This window comes from Columba livia, chromosome 3 (genome assembly GCF_036013475.1).
Source record: "Columba livia isolate bColLiv1 breed racing homer chromosome 3, bColLiv1.pat.W.v2, whole genome shotgun sequence".
NCBI classification, from domain to species: Eukaryota; Metazoa; Chordata; class Aves; order Columbiformes; family Columbidae; genus Columba; species Columba livia.
The window spans coordinates 112,484,143-112,499,829 of record NC_088604.1 but is presented as its reverse complement, the minus strand read 5'-3'; the positions used below and the strand labels follow the sequence as shown (position 1 = coordinate 112,499,829).

At 41.6% G+C, this 15,687-nt stretch overlaps 1 protein-coding gene and 1 long non-coding RNA gene across 6 annotated transcripts in view; one reads left to right on the top strand and one right to left on the bottom strand.

Moving 5' to 3' along the window:
- ACTR2 (actin related protein 2) overlaps positions 1-12,385 on the bottom strand; it is a 25,558-nt gene extending 13,173 nt beyond the window's left edge. Inside the window, exons 1-3 of one of the 2 annotated variants that reach the window (XM_065059840.1) lie at positions 12,214-12,385; positions 5,463-5,573; positions 1,933-1,947 (exon numbers count right to left, since the gene is read on the bottom strand). In XM_065059840.1, coding sequence (XP_064915912.1) covers positions 1,933-1,947; positions 5,463-5,573; positions 12,214-12,261 — 174 coding nt within the window. In that variant the 5' untranslated portion in view covers positions 12,262-12,385. The remainder of the gene's footprint in view (positions 1-1,932; positions 1,948-5,462; positions 5,574-12,213) is intronic. The other variant, XM_065059841.1, reaches the window with a different exon arrangement.
- LOC110360829 (uncharacterized) overlaps positions 11,421-15,687 on the top strand; it is a 27,906-nt gene continuing 23,639 nt past the window's right edge. For 2 of the 4 annotated variants that reach the window (XR_010471900.1, XR_010471899.1), the window contains exon 1: positions 12,364-13,762. This is a non-coding gene — a long non-coding RNA (uncharacterized LOC110360829). Of the gene's footprint in view, positions 11,764-12,363; positions 13,763-15,687 lie in introns of those variants that run through there. The other 2 variants (XR_010471902.1, XR_010471901.1) reach the window with 2 other exon arrangements.

Here is a 15,687-nt window from a genome sequence, read left to right as displayed (position 1 = left end):
AATACAGAAGCTGTCAGCGCTTGCAGAGTTTTCCAAACATGAAAATCCTCAAGAATGCCAGTGAACACCTCCAGCCTGTGTCCAACTGTCTTCTTAAACAACACCCACACTTTGGAATCATTTTCAGACACTTAGGAGAAAAGTGGAATACATTTCACGTAGTATTTAAATTTGGTTGTTACCCATGCCAAACCTTTTCCAAAATAAACTTTGTTAATTCCATCATCCAATTAACCTTAAGCAAACCAATAAACCCTGCTACAGCTGGATACCACAGAGACCTCTATAAGTAAAGATGTTTCTCCTCTGACGCCTCCAAAATTCTTTTATCGAACACTAATTTCAAAAGGCTGAGATGCAAAATAGCACATAAGAGTAGTAGGTGCGATCAGCAGAATACTTTTCCATGCATGTTGCAAATTTCTGTGCACAATACCAAAAAAGGAATAATGAGTGGTGAATAAGCATACTGAACAGTAGCAAAAGCAAATAGGAGATTAGAAGTTCCACACTAGACATTAAAAGTAACAATGGCTTACATATTGCCTGTGTCAGTAGGGTGTGAAGAGACACATCTCAACATAAAATATACCTTTGTCTGTTCCATGCCAAAACTCCCAAGCCAAAAACCCCAGTAATGCACTTTTACACAAACACAACCAACTAATGCATAGTATGTATAGGCATTTCACACTGATTGAGCAATCTGTTTATTAAAGTTAGTTACGCAAACATTGCACATTCAAATTAGTAGCATCGTACCTCCTCCTTTCCCACGTATTTCCCAGAGGAAGTATGCATGTTTTCTAAGGAAACCTTAACTGACTTGCTCATATTTAGCCTATAAGAATGTATTTCTAGGTACCAATAGCACCATGCTAGTATCACATTCCTTTCATTGCAAAAAAACCCCAGCTGCTTCATACAACAATACGCCACCGCAGTTTGCAGTTACTGTGGCACAGAAAACTCTGAAGTGAGGGTTACTCAACCTACTATTCAACGCTAGGGGAAAAATGATGCACAATGAAAAATCCAGCGTCCGGCTTATAACACCCTTTTAAAGAAGTAACCTAAGCTATATAAAAAGGAAGTTAATTGAAAATAGTTTCAATCAAACCATTCCTCTTCCAACCCCTCTCCCTGACAAGGCATTTTGTTTTCCCTTGCACAGTAGATCACTGTACAGAAGTCGAGACTCTAACACTTTAAATCAAATGTACTCTACTGAAACCATACTATGAAAATCACACCATGCAGCCACGTTACTCCTGAGAATTTAAGACGACAGAAACTCCAGCAGTTAGGAAAATCCCAAGTCTTTTTTTTTTGTGCATTGTTCTTTGAGGCTCTATGCTGCTGAACAGGACGCAGCCCAGGAAAAGCCGCTATTCAAACGTGCAATGAAAGTTGCACAAAACTTTCACATCCTTTTAAAACAAAGTTAAAGGGCAGATCAATTGTTCTCAAGAGCACTCCGACAAACACGCACACTTGGCAGGTGAGGAGGAAGGAGGACAGCACAACTGCACTTGCAGAGAGGAACCCGTATGACATTCAACGTTGCCACCACTTTGGTACTCAGTAATATTTGTCTAACTGAAATCAAAGGTTTTTCAAGCTCTTGGTTTGTAATGTTAAATATAGCAACTTCTGCTGTTAAAGGTGCTGAGCTCAAGTTGATCTTTAAGAGTTATTCTTGCATCTTGCAAAACTACAGGTTGTGTAGCATTTAGAAGCAACACATAAAATATTCTCATTAATTAGTTGCTAGTAAACCAAAGCAATGAACAACTTCCAAAATAAGTATGTATTCAGATGTAAAATGTAGGACAAGACAAAACAATGAATAGCATCAAAAAATAACATAACAGCTACTAAGTCCCATCAAGCAAAAATGGCAAACAAACAGCATGGGGGCACCTCACTTACCATCTTTTTGTTATTCTACTTCAACAGGTCAAGAAAGGTGAAGAAAGAAGGTAGAAGCAATAAAGTCAGAAAAGGCCTAAATGAAATTCTCAAATTATTTTAAGTACACAGTAGAAATAGGTTGAAATGAGATGCATGTACAGCGGGAAATGGTCCCAGTTAGTTTAGTTAGGGCCAGACTAGTGTTCTCAGGACGTCAGACTGAACTGTCTGTTTTAAAGGACCCTATTGCTACATGTCACTGGCAATTCATGTTTACACTTCTTACGTTGCAAACAAGATCAGTGTATCTGCTTCTTTCTCATAAATAAGAGTCTGTGCATAAATATTCTGTAACACTGGAGTCTGACCCCAGGCAAGGTGTTTATATGAACTAGACAAGACTCCGCACAAGGCATTTTACCATAACTAGCTCTGACAAACACTAAATTTAAATTTTGTTTTAAATATTCTACTTTAAATACACAAGAACTGAAAACTGTAACATAAAAGCATTCACCTATAAGCAGGCTAATCTGTTCATGTATCTTGGAACAAATACCCCAAAAGAATCAAAGAAGAGATATTTACTGAAGTTATGGCACCTAATCTCAGAATGTAAATGAGTAATCATGAAGTGCAGTAGTAAAAGCTGTGTGTCAAAGCTCTTTCCCTATAGCAAGCCACAGAGGTAGGACGATAATTAAAGCAGCTGGGAAGCACTGGGAGAAATCTGAAGTGTAAGTCTACGAACATTGTCCAAAATCATACTAAAGCAACTTTCACAATTATTGAGATTTTTCCTCCTTTGATTAAATTTACTTTGAGTCACCTAAACTGTCAAAAGCCACAGGATAACCATCAGCACCACTAGGACAAATCTATTTATTCCGCTAATTGTGTCAGAGGAAAAGTGCGTAGAGTTTCTGGCAGCTGCCTTTGCACAGGCAGCACCAAAGAGGGCTGGTTGGAACATGTCCCTCTTCCTCACTTCAAATCCACAGACTGACCTTATCCAGGCGCTGGCAGAAACGGAGCAGAACTGTAGGACGCTGAATACAGCTCAGCAGGTCTGATCTGCCCTAAAATCCTAATTGTTTTAACTTGTCAAAGCTACTCATCAGTCCTGCCTTCCTAAGAAGGTTATTAAGCCCCAAACCTGCTGCAAAGATTAATACGTCAGTAAAAGCTAAGAGTGGCATGTATGCTTCTGGTTTTAGAGTTTTAATGTTGCAATATTAAGCAAAATAACCCCAGTAATAACTGATTTTTTGTGTTTATGTCCTGAACTGGCGACACTGTAAGAGAGTAAGCTATAGCCCTGCTGCTGGCTCAAATGAGAATTCAGAAAGAATACACAGACAAAGCAACTTGAAATCAGTAACTCAGTAGCTGGATGACAACCACTGTTTGGTTCAGCTTCCAGACTCTTCACATAGTCGCTGAATTTCACAGGCAGGGCAGCTTTTCTGAATAGCTTTGAAAAGTTAAACTGATAATCTTCTTGACAGCTTCATTTACTTAGTTTTAAACTTATCCTATAAGAACTTGCAGTGAATAGCTAGAAATAAATTTTGCAATAAAACTAATCTGCTAAAATAGTTGTGTTTTGTTTTTAAGAAATCTGCAAGAATCTCACAAAGAAAACCAGCACTCATGCTTAATAAGTCTTTATATTGCATTATCCTACTGGGATACCTGAAGTATCTGTGGCAGGGATTTCTTCTCTTGACACATTGTTTCCTTAAGAAAGAGTGACAAGCTGTTACACAGAAGATACTACAACACTTCCAGGAAGAATCTAGACACAGTTTATACTCTCTAAAATACACCCATGTGATCCATGCTGAAGCAGAAGAACAGCAACACAAGCCAAATCACAGTTTACTGGTTCTTTCGCACTAATCTCACAGCAACTACCCACTTCCACCTCCTATCTCTCCAATTCAACACTGTCATCTGTAATTATATTAAATTATCAGATAATCAGAGGATACCAAAACTGGCAGGACAAGCTCTATCAGATCAGCTGTAAAGAAAACATGACCTTAACAATGAGATTCCATGCAAGAGAATTTTTCTTGGACTTGTAAATCACTACATAACTTCCATAAAACTTAACCAGGACTTCCTTGAAGAAACTGTCACACAAAGTTCAAGTAGATAACTGAAGAAACATCTCTCCCTAAGTCTTGCAAAAGATTTCTTCTCTCTCCTTACAAAAAACTCCTGTCTACTGTGAAAGATCTCCATCCTTTCAAGCAAATTGTCCTAGCTGATGTAAGGCAAGTGGTATTCCGATGTTTAAAAAAAAAAAGAGCACATTTTCGAAAGGTTGGAAAGGTCTGACGTCTTTCACCCTCTGGTCTTCTGCTGATAATACTTTTTACAGGCAGCAGCAGCCATCAGACAACTGAAGTTCTCCTTGTCACCCATAGATTCTGAAAATAATGTCGAAGGCTGACCAGATTTTATTTTTTCTTTTAAGAAGCTGCTGCTCAGAAGCAACAGGCAAGGCAAAATTGAAAGCCTGTACATGTGTGGTTCTACTTGACCTTCAGTGGCCTAAGTGAGGGCTTCTGCATCACCTCCCACTTCTCCCTCGAGTTCCTGCTTCTGCCTTGCCCTCAAACTGGAGCTTCCTCAATCGTCTGGTGAGGTGGTCAGAACTCTGCCAGACAAAGAAATCACTCTTTGTCAGCTGGATCAGCTCACTGAAGTCGCTCACCACACGACTACACAACCAGTACGGCCAGCACAAGGTGAGAATACGTGGCTAGAAGCAAGAAAGGGAGGATGTGACCACAGCAGGGCCATGACATTTACTGAAGCCTGTACTGCAGAAGTGACTTCTAACATTTGAAGCCTTGCTCTGTAAGTATAAAATAAAGTGAGAAATTATAGCTCCCCAGACTTTAGAAAAATATTCTCAGTGGCTCCCCCCCGCATTCCAAACTTGGAATAACACCTCAAGATGAAGCAGTCTGAAGAAAGCCTCTCCATCTCTAACTGGTGTGGTATACTATCTCTACCAACAGCAAAAAGAAAACAAAAACAACAGAAACAATGAAATGCAAACACAACCAAGGTTAAACATCTCATACAAGATCACAGATTATTAACTGTGAGCAGAAAGCAAACAGTATAGAAAGACCTGGAAGCTCCAGCAGTTCTTCAGCATTGTCTCAGAACCTCATAGCACAGCTCGGTGACAAATATCAACCACTTCTATGCAATTTCTGCCTTCCAATCTTGAGATCATTTACATATTGGCATTTGAAGCCCCTTTTTGCCCAGAACCACTTGAGCCCTACCTGCTGCCTCCTCAGCCCTACTATCTGAAGGCCTCCAGTGCTTTAGATTATCCTCTTAATAACTTTGTAATATGTGACAGGCTAAAACCCAACACAGCAATTAATCAAGAGATAGCAAAAAAACGCAGAGGGGAATTAAGGAAAAAAAACATTTCCAAACATTACATAAAAGTCAAAGGCTGCCCTGAACTTTTAATCCGTCAGAAAGGAATAAACATTTTTTAAAAAGAAAATTACCTTGATTTCAATGTTTCCCACTTTGGCAGTTGATCTTATAATGGGTCTTCCAACCAAAGCTGGAAAAATGTGCTCCGGAAAATTTGAGCCTGCATAGCCACATTTCACAAACTGAAAGAGAATAAATATTTTTATTAGAACATGCATCACTTTTCCTTACTAACAGAGACCTGTTTGTGAGTAAAGAATTAAAAGCCCAGATTTAAGAACGTGTGCCCCATCAGAAACCAACTTGATTTATACTTTCAAATCAAATGTACGTGTTTAAGATCATATGTAGACTTGTAACACTGAATTAAAGTATCTTCCAGAATGTGTTCTGAATCAGATTGTCAGATTTTTGAGAAACAGTAGTAAACCAACTAAGTACGTTGAGAGCTATAAAAAAGTCCAGTGTACTATTCTGGATTTCCTGCCAAGCTATAAAGAAGTTCTCTAGCAAGCTGAAACACGTCATCTTGTAATGGATCACTTCATAGAGCTTACCCAATGAGACCAAATTAAATTGCCTTTCCAATTAGAGCACATAGTAGCCTAATGAATTATACAACAGAAAAAAATAAACAAATGAACCAAACAAACAAAACCAAATTAAAAAAAAAAAATCCCCACCAAAACCACACACCTTGTGAATTCAGGTGTTATGCTGTTATAAACAGAGTTTAACAGTGAACTAGCAGATAGTCTGTGCAGTTCAGATGAATTTCACAGAGTTTCATAATTTTCAAGGTTTCTTTTAAGAATAAAAATTCAAGTTTGCAGTAAGCACTTCTAAAAACAACAGCACAACCAAAACCTCAGCTGATGGTAGTTCACACCAAACAGGACACTCTTTAAGAATGTTTGTCACCCAAATATGTATGAAAGGAAGCTTTATATCATTGGAACTCAAGATAGTGTATACACTAATAAATCAGTGAAGATGAAGTAAGCATTAAAAGAAAAATTAAAAATACAGTCACTGGAGGAAGCTCAGTTGTAAAACGAGAACTTTAAATGTGTCAGCGAGAAGTTACAATTTTAGCTGGTGAGGATCAGCAAATTGTGCTCTTCGGCTATCCGACGCTGATCATAGAATCATAGAATGGTTTGGGTTGGATGGGACCTTCAAAGCTCATCCAGAGCCACCCCTGCCATGAGCAGGGACATCTTCACCAGACCAGGTTGCTCAGAGCCCCATCCGGCCTGGCCTGGGATGTCTCCAGGGATGGGGCATCCACCACCTCTCTGGGCAACCTGGGACAGTGTTTCACCACCCCCAGCATAAAAAGATTTCTTCCTCATGTCTAACCTGAATCTCCTATCTCCTAGCTTAAAACCATCACCCCTTGTTCTGTCGTAACAGGCTCTGCTAAAAAGTCTGTCCCCATCTTTCTTACGGGCTCCTTTTAAGTACTGGAAGGCCGCAATAATAAGGTCTCCATAGTGCCTTCTCCAAGCTGACCAAACCTTAATCTCTAACATGTCCTCACGGGAGAGGTGTTCCAGCTCTCTGATCATTTTGGTGGCCCTCCTGATGTTCACATACCATACTCTGATGTTCTGCTGCAGTTCATACAGAGCAGGTTTCGCTTTTTTGGATGCACACTTAGCGTACTGTGCTACACCAGCATGCCAGAACAACATCCTGCAGTCCCAGACAAAACATTACACATTTTCATCTGCAAAGTTACTCAACCATCTGGGTGTAACAGCAGTAGTACAGCAGCACAGGAACACTCAGGTTGGAGGGAACCTCAGGAGCTCTCTCATCCAATGTCAGGCTCAAAGCCGTCAGCACTGAATTCAGATCACGTTGCTCAGGGCTTTGACCAGTTGGGTGTTGGAAGCCTCCAGTTCACAACCTCCCTGGAACCCTGTGCCAAAGCTTTATTATCCATTTCAGGCTGTATTAAAAGAAATCTGCTATAATTTCCCAAACATTACTAAGTTTTCTGGAGGTCTGAAGACTGCCACTGAAACAATTATCACAGCAAGGCGTACAGCTAATTGCAGCTGAGAGGAATTCTGCCATTACACTAACGGTAACTTGAAGTCACCTTCTGTTGCTCAAATTATTCGCCTCACTGCAGTCAAAATGGCACCTGTTCTGAAAAGAAATTTGTAAAGCCAGTTACAGAAAGAGCCAAGAGATTTTTTAATTAAAATTAAGCTAATACAGGGGGGAAGGAAATTTCTTTGCTTGTAGTGACCCTAATTTCTTTCACCAATTCAGTACTTGCAGTCTCCAAAGGCAGAGCTGTTTGGAATACACAAAGAATGACACCATGCATACAATTCTTCATGCTCATTCTACTTCAATCCATTTTCTCCAAGGAGGCAAGTCCTTATCAACTCTTTCGCTTATAGGCCAGAAGAACCTTGGAGTTACATAGATCTTATCTGATTATTCAAGAATGCAGTGCTGCTATGAGAAAGCAAGAAGTAGCCACAAGCATTTTTGGATCACACTACCTGAAATACTCCACAAGACTTCACCGGAAGTTTTATACCAGTTTTATACCAATGGTGTCCACGTTTACTCTTTTTTAAATAAGCCCACTTTCAGACTTAGAAAATTACTGCATTCAGGGCACTCACACAATTTTTGTTTCGACTACAACATTTAGGTAGACTCATTATAAATTTAATTGTACAGGACCTGGTCAAGCAAGAAAGAAGCTCTATAAAGCAGCCCATACAATCAAATCCTCCCAAATAAATTGTTCTGAGTACAACCACGAGCACCTCCAGGTAGCCCATGCACCTTTACACCCATATACTTAACTCACAGCTTTTCCTCCTTTTCTTTCCCCCAGCACAAAGCAACTTCCCTACCTGTCATCACTGTTGGGCAAGAGAAGTGACAGGACCAGTAACACCTAAATGAATCTTTACAACTCAAGCTACTGGAGCAGCCCTCAACAAGCTCCACTAGCCACAGCTTTAAATTCTGCCAAACGGACAATAAATCCTGAGGTTTACATATAGCAATCACTGAGATATATGACCAAAATGATTACTGCATAAAATCAATAAGTATCTCCTGGCAAACCTTAAAAATACCTCTAAAAGTCACATGCAACTGTGCTGACCTAAAAAACACCAACCTACAAAAATACTATTCTAAGTTTTCACTATTTGAGCTATAATAGTAACTTCCAGCCCCCCCTCTACATTAAAGCCATGACATACCTTCCTGGGTAGTTAACTATGTTGGCAATTAATAAATTTTAGATTTTAATTGCAGATTGTCATTTCTCCAACCAGCCTAAAACACAATCAAAACCAGATTTAATCTACGTGAACTTCAATTAGCAAGATTCAGCTTGGACGTTCACAGTTCTTCCCTACTTCTTTCAGACCAGAACAGAGGGCCTTAAAAATGACATTTGCACGAAGTCTGGTAAACTCAACAGTAGACAGAAGGGGCAAAACTTTAGCTTTGTCTCTTCCTCTTCAAACTTGAAATTTACTCCCCCAGGCTACATGAAAATTTGGTGAAGATGATAACAAATTAGCCTTGTACATAAGTTTCCCCATCAATGAGAGCATCCTCACTGCTGTGTTCTCCCTGACACGACATTGAATATTCAGCTGGTTCAGTAGGTTCATGATGATGCAACATTAGAAATTATGGCTGATGAACCAGACGTAGAAAAACTACCAAGAGCTAAATGCACCTAAGAAACACAAACATATCAATATAATAGATCTTGAACAGCTTTATATTTTTGAAGGTGTACAAGAAAGATAAGATACTTTGCCCTTCCTCACAGAAGACCATCCAAAATCTTCAATTAAATGTTATGAAGTGCAATAGTTTGCAATATAATCAGCTTCCCTTTTCCAGTGCCAGACATTACTCACTGTTCTTTCCACTCTCAATTTGAAGCCTTCTAATAAAATTTAAGTAGAGCGCACTTGTTTTTCTTCCGTCCCTCATTGTGCACACCCCCTGGAACAATTACCAAATGATTTCAGTACAATGCTTAGTATACACCATATCTCGAACAATAACACCAACGCTCAATGAATTTACGTATCTTTGTAAGGAAGCCAAGAGTTGATCATCATCATTCATTTTTGCAAGCATTTGATACATATTCCGAATGTTTTAAGAATAGCTACTCAGCTTGCCTGTGTGCAAGGCCACGGATGTAAGAAGTTTTACCATATATAGTTTTTTTCTCCATTTCACTGTGGTTTATACCGACTCTTTCACTTCCTACTGAGTCATCGAACAGTAAGAACTCGTATGTATAAGTGCTCTTTCAAACAAAAAGAATGAGGAAGCTCACAAAGTGGTCACATGACAAGTATTAAAATGAATACTAATATCCTTATCAGGTCTCTGTGCTTGATTCTTTCTGTTGATGCAACTCTCAAACACCCTAAACACAATTAGAGCAATTTGACGGGCCACAGAGCCACTTACGATCGTCCTATACCAATAAGAATATCCACCTCTAATGCTCTAGACCTCTGAGGTGCCATCGCCTGCCTCTGCCACACTCCGTGTCGCAAGAACTTCCTCCTCGTCACCTCTTCCTCAAAGATCGCTTGCAGCCAGAGACATTAGACGTCCTGCTGCAGCATAATAAGAACAGTAATTTTCAAAGACAAGTCTAAAATTAAAATTGCACCTCATCTTTCTAAAGATATTCTCCATTTTCATGTAATATTTCTGGCACCTGGCAAAAGATTTAACTTCAATCATGGTTTTAAGTATGACATATCACAGTGTATCAGAAATCATTTTGACATAAAGCATCTTTTATCCGTCATACTGAAAAAATATTTGAAAAATACTGGTTTAACAATATAGGACTAGTTGATAATCTCAATACACAGTTGAGGCTCGAAATATGTATTGGATGGAATTTTCTTCCACTTTATTTATCCCAAGTCAACCTAAATATTCCAAGCTTACTGACTTAACGATTATTTCTTGATACTTTACTCCCCTCAACATAACGAACTCTGCGGCCAGGGTACTTCCATACATGTGTTGTTCTGCTTAGAGACTGAACACAACCCAAATCTGCTGAAGTGATACAAGTCCACTGTTGTAGTTATTTATATCATGCTGGTACAACTCACAGAGGGGGAAAAAAAAGAAGTATAATTCCAAGATGTCTCTTGATTCAAAAGCACAAAGAGATATGTTACACTGTACAAAATCTGTGTTGCAAACCCAGCTTGGGAAACTGGGTAAAAATAATGGCTTCAACCCCATGGCCCACACTGCTGACATTACCCGTATACTAAACATTTTACAACCCAATGATGTATTGCTATGTAAAGGATCATGCTAAGGGATGAAGCTTTAAATGTTTGGTTTGGTTTTTTTTATATGGGCCTGACAGTAAAAGTATTAAATAATAATTTAAACAAACAAAACACCACCACCCACACAAAAAAGCTTACATGTCCCTTTGTAAGAAGAAAATTGTAAATGCCTTCTTTTTTCCTTTCCTTTTTCTAAATGAGTGTAAAAAGCACTCAAAGGCTCCAGATCCAACCCCAGCCCTATTAAAGATTTTTGCTTTAGGAGGAAAAATGAGAAGACATCACAACTGTCAAATGGCAGAACTGTCAAATGCGACGTTCTTCCTGAACCATTCTAATCATTCCAAATGCTAATTGCAAACCCCCCTAACTGAGGATGCTGAATGTCTAAGAAAACGGCCTTTGTTTCAACTATTCCCTCTTGGGCTTTAAAAAAAACCCATAAAATCTTTATTCCATGTGTTTATATTAAAAAACATCACTTCCCTATTTTTTTTGCTATTCAAGAGATCTTTACATGCTGTCAGCTTTGTTAACTCTTTGCATATTTTTTACTGGGGGAAACCCTGGATTGCTAAATAAAATTACCAAGGGGAAATATCCACCTAAAGCATCTTATCTTTTTGCTTTAAAATGGTATCTTCTCCACTTCCTGTTGAGGCGCCTCACAGCCCGCGTACACCGACAAAAGGATGAATTTCTAGTGGGTGCTGACACGGTCACAGAGAGCGGAAAAGGTGCAAGGACGAGGAGAAAACCTTTGGGGGGGTCCCATGATTTAAAAAATGCCAATTTTGAGTAAATTGCAGATCGGGAAGGTACGGAGGAAAGGATGCTGCTCCATTTTGACCAGCAAAAAACGCCGCATCGTTTCCCTAAAGCTAATAATCCTGAATGCATAGGACACATCTCTGGTTGCTCAGTGTATAATGGGCTCATTCAGAATTTTTTTAAAAACGGGATTTTTTGTTAAGCGCCCGTTGCTACAGAGAGGTTGGCTCCAGACATGGAGAGAAACAAGATATTCACGGTAAGACAGCAAAATGCCGGGGGGGGCAGGGGAGGGGGCGCGCGGGGGGGCACAGCACATCATCTGCGCACCAGACACAGCACCCAAAACCCCCGCACGGCAGGCGCTGCTCAGCCGGTTCAGCGACAACCCAACAACCGGCAGAGCGCCGGGATCGCCGTTTCTCGGCGCCGAGCTCCTGCCGCCCATTCATTCCGCAGGCCCGCACCGGCCCCTCGCACCGCGCAGCCGGGGCCGCGGGAGGGCGGGCGCGGTGCTCGGCGGCCCCGGGCAGCGCCTGGGCACCGAGTGGCAGGCGGCCGGGCCCGGTGGCGGCGGCGCAGGCCGGGCGCGGCCCGCGGGCGTGCCGGCAGGAAGCCGGGCCGGGCTGGGGGGGTGTCGCCCTGCTTCCCCTTCCCCCCCCTCCCCAGCCCCGGCTGCAGGGCGGGTCCCGGGGCCGGAGCAACTCACCCCGGTGCCGTTGTCGCACACCACCACCTTCCTGCCCAGCGTGTCCATCCCTGCGCCGCCGCCGCCCGCACCGACACCGACACCGACCCGGCCGCTCCCGCCGCCCTCAGCCTCCGCCGGGCCCCCCCGCCCGCGCGCCCGCCCTGCCGCCCGCCGCGCGCGCACGCCGGAAGCCGTCAGAGCCCGCCACCGCCCAATCAGCGCGGCGACACCCCCCCCCTTCCCGCTCCGCCTGGTCTCGCCCCGTTGCCATGGCGGCGGCCCCGCGGCCGCGCAGGCTTCACAGGCCGGGGCACTCCCGGGCAGGAAAGCGGCCCGAAAACCATTCATTCTTTCTTTTCGCCTTTCGACGGACGGACAGACAGCGGCGCAGGAGCGCGTGCACGGGGCGCCCGGGGCAGCCGTGGCACGGATCCGGGCGGGAGAGGCGTCCCCGCCTCCCGAGGACAGCAGGCCGCAGCCCCGGGGTGAGGGGCTGCCCGCCCGCCCCCCGCACACCTGGTTCACCTGCCGGCTCTCCTGGCACAGGGCAAAATTAGGCACCCTTTAAGGAGCTATTTGCCATTAATAGAACGCTGAGAGGGGATCTTATAAATGTTTATAAATATCTCAAGGGTGGGTGTCAAGAGGATGGACCAGACTCTTTTCAGTGGTGCCCAGTGACAGGATGAGGGGCAATGGGCACGGACTGAAGCACAGGGGGTTCCTTCTAAACATGAGGAGAAACTTCTTCACTTTGAGGTGCCAGAGCCCTGGAACAGGCTGCCCGGAGAGGCTGTGGAGTCTCCTTCTCTGGAGACATTCAAACCCAGCTGGACACATTCCTGTGTGATCTGCTCTGGTGAACCTGCTTTAGCAGGTGGGTTGGACTGGATCATCTCCAGAGGTCCCTTCAACCACAACCATTCTGTGGTTCTGTTAATATTGTGTTATTTTATAGCTCGTCATCCTAGAAGAGCTTTTACACTCCCCAAGAGGTTTTGCCCAGGTCTGCTCGGCACATGGTTCGCATTTTTTCCAATGGACTCCAAATAAAGGAAAGAATAAATACAATCTCCTGGTTTGCCTCTGGTGGTCCACGATTTTTGACTCGTGTTCCTCAAAGTTCCACTGACTTCCATGAAGCTTGAGAATTCAGGAACAAACCCCCACCTTTTACTCCTGTGCCACGAGCTACATCATGAGTCTGCTATGAACAACAGCCTGTTACAATTAGGCATAGCAGAAACAATATAAACGCAAGGGGGCTTTAATAGTTATATGAGTTATGTAAATAATGGCGGTTGTGATTTTTTTTTTCCAACTTGAACTTTACAGATTAGTGGGAAGAATCAGAAATTTTTAAAAACCAGAATATAGGCCATAATATTTGACCTTTTTTTTTTTAAAGAAAAAAAAAAAACCTTAAATCATAACCAGATATTGAGAATGAGGAGAAGACAGAGTATTGCCTAGGAGGGTGAAGAGGCTATGGAAACAAACGTGGACTAATCCAGTGCCAGCCAGCTCTAATGGAAGGACACTCTGGAACCGTAGCAGCTTTACCTGGGTATGAATTGCTTTCTAATACCGACATGTTTATCATTCATATTTTAATATATTTTTCAGGGCATGACATCTTGATATTTATACAAGTAAATACATTGCTGTTTGATGCCATATGCATAAAGCAATTGCCTTAAAAGCTTGGGTTTTGACCAGAAAAAATAGTTAAACTATGTATCTGAAACCACACAGCTTGTTGAACACAGCATCAAGGGCTCAGACAGGGGAACTATGCCCCGTTTGCTGTTCTGCTCTAATTCTCGACACATCACTTAACCTGCCTATGTCTTAGTTTCAGTAAACTGGAAGTGATGCCATGCCATATCATACTAAAGCATCTGCAATCTCTGAATGAGAAATGTTTGATGTTGGGTTCAAATCTTCTGTTGATTTGACAGACAGAATGCTTCAGCTATGCATCCTCGTGTACAGTTATGGCAAAATATACTCTAAGACTAACTATGTTTTAATTTGGCAGACCTGAAGAAAAGAAAAGAGCAAACTGAAGAGCAAACTGCCTTCACTAACTTTTCTGAGATTAGATATTCACTAGATCCTTATATAAGTTGAAGATTTTAATTGTATTACATTAATACACATCCCCTGTAACTTTTATCACATAGGCCTTTTCCTACCTGGGATTTAGACTATTAGATAAAGAAAACTCTCTATGACAAAGGCTTATTTTGAGAACTACAGTCAGAAATCACAATGTCATTAAAGTCACTCAAGAAATAGCGATATTGAAGTCTACCGATCACTGCAAAATAAATGGTTGATTTTCTGCTTCTAGCATAGCATGTAAGATCACATATCAAAGGGATGCACGTTCTATACTGGAAGTAGGTCTATTAAGGAGGAACTTAATTACTGCACAGTAGAGCCAGTAAATCCATCGCTGTTCTTGCTACCAACTCTTGCTGTCAGTCGTTGGATAGCCTTAAAAGATTTTTGTGTTTTATTAAAGGTCATGTACAATGCAGGAGGCTAAATATAATGTGGTTTGAATGGAAATCTATTTTAAAACTTACTTTCCCAGTTTAGTTGAACTGAGATATTGCTGCTTGTTCTAAGGAAATAAAAAAAGCAGCGTATGTAATAAGAAGGTTGCAGAGCATGGCAGCAACCTTGTTAGTAACAGGGAGGGAGGTTTTGTTGTGGTCTGTACTTCTCAGTGTCATTTGCTGCCAGCAGGGTAACAGAGAACATCTTCTCTGTGTCAGTACATTCACCTGTGCACCAGGGGAGAAAGAGATCTGTTGTGCGCAGGGGTAGCGTTGAGGAACAGTGTAACACTCCAGAGATCCTGTGGAGTGTCAGTATTTGTGAAGTACTTGAACTGTGCTAATAGTACAGTGTACTTATAAATAAACCATAGCTGCAGAGATTTAATTTGACTACAACCAAAGTACACAGGAACTGGTGTTTCTTTTGTAGGTCAGTCATAAATTGCAAATAAATCCTGAAGTGGAAAAGCTTACAAATCAGTGAATTGATGGGTGAAAATATAGCATATCCTATACATTTGAATTACCTTATTTGTGTATCTACTGCACATATTCTATCCTGTATATTTTCTAGTTAGTGCAACTTGCTTAGAAGGGTGTAAAGAAATAAGCAAACAGAAGCAGATTTTTTCAGAGTAAGTTTGTATATATCCTTCATAATTTAGTTTTTTTGCAGTAAGGTGAAAAGTAACCTTTAAATAATATTGTGTAATAGAAGTTTTCTTGCCCAAAAAGCTGGTGTCTGCTTACTGCTGCTCATAAAGCCATGGAGAGAACTACCCACACTTCCCTAGTAGAAGGCATTGTGACTTGTGGTGTCTTTTGCGAGGGAGCAAGGCTTCATGATAGAAGATAAAAGTATGATGACTAAGCAAAGTGCTGAAGCTTATCAGATAAACTACAACTATCTTATACTGAGTTG